Genomic DNA, 5,880 nt, shown 5'->3' with positions numbered 1-5,880 from the left:
TGATCACTAATAAATTCAGTCTTCATTTACACACAGAGGTCATCACTCATGATAATGTAAGAAAGCACGTTCTGCAGTGATTCAGGTCACCTCTGTTGGCTGACCTCTGTGTGCTGAAACACAAATCACATATCATTCTAAAGTTCAAAGAGGCTAAGTCACGGCTGGAAAGAGATCAGCAGGAGTGGGGACAGGGGTGGCAGGAATTTAAAATGTTTCCTGATGCTGAGTTCACCTCTCTCTGAGATCAGACTCTGTGCATTCTGGACCTGGGTTTTTTTCTAGAGACAGTCAGGCTATTTTCAGCTACAGTACAGAAAACAATATGTTACAGGGCTAAATTAATCCAGTCATCTATGCATCCAAATAGTGTACATTGGAGGGATGAGGAATTTGTATGCTGTTTTAATGTATATAACCTGTATTTTCTTTCACAATCAATGCCAAAATGTCTAGCTAAAGTTGTTTTATAGGTCATCAGGTGTGTTTAGTTATTATATCAGCTAGCTAAGCAATTTACACTATTAGACTGACATAAACTTGTTAAAAAGACACTCTTTAGCATACTTGAAAAAGAACACTTATCAGAGAAATATACTATAGTCATGTAATGTTTTGGGGCACGTAATTGCATGTTAATTGCAATTAAATTAAATGAAAATATATTAATAATATATGGTTAAAATTTAGATTAAATGCACTTAGTTGAACTTTGGCTTGCTGTTGTGACCTACTTCTTTGAAATATGGTTAAAGTCTACTTACAAATGCACTGACAAGCATTTATGGTAAAATAAAATATACTTTGATTGAAACTTGTATATCATATATATAAATATATGTAATTACACATTTGTAATGAAGATTATAATTTAGTAATAATCATTAATGTTATTAGTATTAATTCAAATTAAGTTATGGTTGATTACTTCAGTAACTTTCAAAACTGTTTTTGGACGGTTGACAAAAAAGTTTAAAATGTTGTGACGGATTGGTACATTAAAGCAAAGCAGCTACACGAAGTAGCCAAAACATACACAGTTCCCTCTTATACCCATCCACACACAGTAAATAAAAATGGAGGCTCCCTCAAGACCTGTGGTTGTGATTCAGACCTGGAGTTGTCAGAACATGAAGCTGTCTGGCTTTGTGTCTTGTGTCGAGTCCAAAACCCAGCACTTCAGATCTACAAACCAAAAACCAGCTGGCTGCAACCAGCCATCAAAGACCACAAAGAGAGGCCTCTCAGGAGACGGAGGACCTGACATTCCCCAGGATAAGTACCTGGAGATATGATACTCAAAAAAGATATGAAACACACAAGAGATCGAATGGCAGGCTGTTTAATATTGGCCACTGCTGTCAGGTAAAAATGACTTGAGTCAGTCAGTCTGCATCTACAGAAAATGTGTTTAATATGTATGGAACACGTATGTTGTGCCTCAGGGGAAAGAAGTGTATACAGCTCCCTCGTGCACTGTTGATTTCTGCTTAATGAGAAAAGCTTGATGTATGCAGAAGCATATGTCCCTAACATGTTCCACAGCTGGGAGTGATCGAGACCAGCCACTCAACGCTGCTGAAAAATGGACTTGGGATGAAGAAAGGCAAGTCTTCTGTAATTGGACAGGGTTTGAGAGGGGGCTTCCGAGGGTGGAGGCAAAAAAAGCTTGTAGGGGAGAAGGGGTATTTGCATTCTTTGCCAAAGCCACTTCATATTGCTACAAGGACTCGCAGTGAGACATAGAGAAGGCAGTGCCTTTGTTGATCAGGTAAGTGTGATGCTCAGATTTTCTACTGTCAACATGTTAGTGGAAGGTTTATTTATTTGTTTATTTATTCTGGTCTTATTTTGAATCTCTGCATCAATGGAGACTTGTAGAAATTTTTCCTCTTTGGAATTGGTAACAAAGTGGAACAAGCTCACAGCTTGAATATAAGTTGTGTTGCTATGTTATTGCGATTTGGTCTTGAACGTTTTCTTTGCAGGAATATGGTTAAATGTTTGTTGTTCTTATGGTTTTCACCCCCCCCCCCCCCCCCAAACTGAAATGTAATATATATATGAAAAAATGAAATGTCTGGTTTTCCCACCTGACATATATGTACTCTGTATCAGTTCATTTTTATACTATAGCTTTATTATTAAGTTTTATCATGCCCAAGTAACTATTTTTTTCTGATCTGCGATAATTTCAGTATTTTCTTTTATCTAGACCTTTCCCTGCTGCAATCAAAACTGATTTTGGTCCTCCATCCTTGATCTGATTTGCTAGTTTTAGATGGATTTTGGGCATTTGTCAGCTAAACAGTCTAGAAGGCCAGCTAGCCACCCTCTTGAAAAATCTGCTTAAACAAAGATGGTTTGTCTTGGCTATTTTACCTGGTTTCCCAGCCTGGTGATGGTGCATTTGCTTGTTTAGCTGGTCTTAAAATGACTAAAACATTTAAAACCAGACAGACTTTACTTGAAGGGCTGTTTTATTTTCAGCAGGGCATCCAGTTTAACCAGCTAGCCATCAGCTTACATGGGCTGGGCTGGGTGGGCAGCTAGCCTGGCTTAAACCAGATAAGATCAGCAATCCTTCTAAGGCTGGTTTTACAGCAGGATTGCCAGTAATTAAGCATTTTGAATTAATCCTACAAATATTAAAAGTGTTCTTTCTATCTGCAGCTAAGTCTCTTGCCAGTGACAATGCGGCTAATCGCTTTCCTGCTGTTGGGGCTTCTAAAGTTCTCTCTGGCTCAGGACAGAGATCCTTTCCAGTGGCTTTCTTCCCTGCACAGCCGTGGTTACGCCTCTCTGCAGGCCGACAACACTGGGGGAGAATGTCCTGAGGAGTGCGACTGTCCTCCAACCTTCCCAATTGCCATGTACTGTGACAACAGCAACATGAAAAAAATGCCTTACATCCCATCCCGGATGAAGTATGTGTACCTGCAACACAATCAGATCACCTCTGTTCCAGATAATTCTTTCAGAAATGCCACCAACCTTGTGTGGGTTATGTTGCATGAGAATCATATTAACTCAGTTGGCAAACAAGCGTTTGCTAAACTGGTGAACTTGGATCGCCTGTACCTGAACAACAACAACCTAACCGAGGTGCCGTCCAACCTGCCTCATTCACTACGTGACCTTCGTCTCAATCACAATGTAATCACCAAGTTGCCCCCTAACGCTTTTGAGGGCATGGAGAATTTGACCATACTTTTGCTCCATAACAACGGTCTCCAGGATATTGGTGGTGGCCTGAAACGTCTGAAGTCATTAACTCTGCTGGATGTGAGCAGTAACCAGCTCAAGAAGGTTCCTAATGATCTCCCTGAGATGCTTCACCAGCTCTACTTAGAGTCCAACTCCATCGAAGCAGTTCCAGAGAACTTCCTCAGCCAGTTCACCAACCTACAGTATATGCGTATTTCTCACAATGATCTCACAAACAAAGGCATCCCTCAAAACACTTTTAACAGCAGCGGTCTGGTGGAGCTAGATTTGTCCTTCAACAAGTTGGAGATCATTCCTGTTGTTAGTACTAATCTGCAACATCTTTATCTACAGGCCAATCAGATCAAAGGTACAGCACCTCTACATGTTTATGTAAAATGATTTTTAATCATTACTTAAAGGAGTAATCATTTCAGCCTTATTTGTTATAATTAGGTTTATTTTTCAGTGAAATATAATCATAGTCCACGAATAACAGACAAAAGGGTTTATTTTTTTTTTATTAATAAAAATTTTAATAATAAAAAAGTAATGCTTTTTAAAAATAGTAAAAAAAGGAAAATAAATTAGTACAAAAGCAATATAAAGATAATGACTGAATATATAAAGACCACGTGAAAGTGGAAAACATTTGAATATCATTTAAGACTGAAATTAATATTATATTGAATGAAGTTTAATTAGGTAATTCATTTTAAATGCCAATTCCTTCCTAACATTGTTTTTGTTGTTTTGCATAGACATTTTAGATTTTTTATATTTATTTATTTATTTTTAAATAACATTTAGTGAGGTTTATAGTTGCAAACAATATAAAAACAAAATCATTTAAATGTAGACATTTTGATATATTCTGTTATCACTATCATTTTGTTTCTTGTGTAAATGTATCTTGTTTAAGGATGTTAGATATTTTTAAAGCAAAACTTTGAATTAAAAAAAAAAAAAAAAGATTAAGAAAATGATTTCTTCCAGTGTAGTTTAGTAAAACAGTCTGAACTATTTTCATCCAATGATTGTTCCCATGCCAGACATGTTGAAATTGCAACTTGTTTTCTATTCGTTTCAGAGTTTACATTGGGCAGTTTCTGCAGTGTGGTGGATGTCATGAATTTCTCCAAGCTGAGAGTCTTGAGGCTGGAAGGAAATGAGATCAGTGCTGGAGACATGCCCTCTGAAGCTGACCTATGCCTTCGTCTGGCTACTGATATTGTAGTGTAATGGCATTTACCAATCAGCAGGGGGCTCTTTTGTTTTCCTCCAACATTATTATATCGGAGTGGCATGTGCATTGATGTACATTTTTATTGTAGGTAAATATATAGTGCCTTGGGATTTTGTATGAGAGGAATCTAATTTCCTGTGGACTTTAGAGAGAAGTACAATTACTGAAATGGGGGAAAAAGGAAATTGAGAGATTTAGATTTTCTTCAGGTTTGTGGATTTATGTCTCTTCAGGAAAGAAGTTTGAACAATGCTGTATTTATTCTACATGTGAGACAGAAGAACTGAGAACAGAAAGATCTTACTTGACTACATCCATCTAACTTGTATAATGTATTATCTGATATAATATCATGAGAACAGAAAGATTTTACTTGACTACATCTAACTCATTTTATAATGTTAACTGATATGATGTCATCATGAGAAAATTAAAGAAAAACTTAAAATCCATAATCTTCCATTCATATCTGAAAGAGGGGAAAGAAAAACTATGAATGGTTGTGTTTTAAGAGCAATGTATTGCATGTGATATAAAATATGACTCAAGTACTGGTGTTTAAATGTGCCTGTAGACCTTTTGTGTGTGTGTGTGTGTGTGTGTGTGTGTGTTATGTATTAAATGCTTTTATGTGAATACATATGCAAACAAATCATATTTCTGTAGTTCTCTGTGACAACATTCATATCGTAATATCTAAATTGGCTCTGGTTAATGCCTACATAGAAAAAACTTTTCTATTATAGAAATCACAGAACACAGGCTGCTAATTTAATTTGTTACTGATATCATAGATTATAACGCAATGTCTCAAGTTACCCTTAAGTCAACAATCAAGTTTTGAAAGATATGTTTCTTAATCATTACTAAATATCAATTTATTGCTATTAAATCTTAATTATGTACACAGAACATTTAGACAGAATGAGGACTAAATGGAGGAAGTAACCTTTAAAGAAAACCGACAGTTGGGAGAATGTGGCTTTTGTGCTTTATGCCATGAATCAGTTACATATTAAAGTAATTCAATTTGCAAGTCATGTGTTATTAGCCTGCAGGTCTTATTTTCACATTACACAGATTTGAGAACACGTTTTAACCGTAATGATAGTGGGTTTTGTTTGTTTCTTTGTGTGTGTGTGTGTGTGTGTGTGTGTGTGTGTGTGTGTGTGTGTGTGTGTTTTTTTGTTTGTTTTTGTGACATATCAGGACACAGCTTTGTATAATGTCATGGGTATGACACAGGTATTACAAGGAGAGGGTGACTTATGAGGACATAACCCATGTCCCCATTTTTCAAAACGCTTATAAACCATACAGTATTAGTTTTTTTGAGAAAGTAAAAATGCACAAAGTTTCCTGTAAGGGGTAGGGTTAGGTGTAGGGTTGGTGTAGGGTGATAGAATATACAGTTCGTACAGTATAAA

The 5,880-nt window shown here is 36.5% G+C and overlaps 1 protein-coding gene across 1 annotated transcript; it reads left to right on the top strand.

The window, feature by feature from the left end:
- The first annotated feature begins 1,651 nt into the window (after positions 1-1,651).
- LOC109092301 (fibromodulin-like) lies at positions 1,652-5,074 on the top strand. Its single transcript, XM_042766259.1, has 3 exons — positions 1,652-1,771; positions 2,674-3,577; positions 4,298-5,074. The coding sequence occupies exons 2-3, from the start codon at positions 2,695-2,697 to the stop codon at positions 4,447-4,449; spliced, it is 1,035 nt and encodes a 344-aa protein (XP_042622193.1). The 5' UTR covers positions 1,652-1,771; positions 2,674-2,694; the 3' UTR covers positions 4,450-5,074.
- The last annotated feature ends 806 nt before the right edge of the window (positions 5,075-5,880 follow it).

Source organism: Cyprinus carpio, chromosome A11 (genome assembly GCF_018340385.1).
Source record: "Cyprinus carpio isolate SPL01 chromosome A11, ASM1834038v1, whole genome shotgun sequence".
NCBI classification, from domain to species: Eukaryota; Metazoa; Chordata; class Actinopteri; order Cypriniformes; family Cyprinidae; genus Cyprinus; species Cyprinus carpio.
The sequence above is the reverse complement of the archived record's forward strand: the minus strand, read 5'-3'. Positions and strand labels throughout refer to the sequence as shown.

Coding starts and splice junctions, on each gene's coding strand:
- LOC109092301 (XM_042766259.1), top strand. CDS start 2,695: ATGCGGCTAATCGCTTTCCTGCTGTTGGGGCTTCTAAAGTTCTCTCTG. Junction 3,578..4,297: donor ACAGGCCAATCAGATCAAAG/GTACAGCACCTC, acceptor TATTCGTTTCAG/AGTTTACATTGGGCAGTTTC.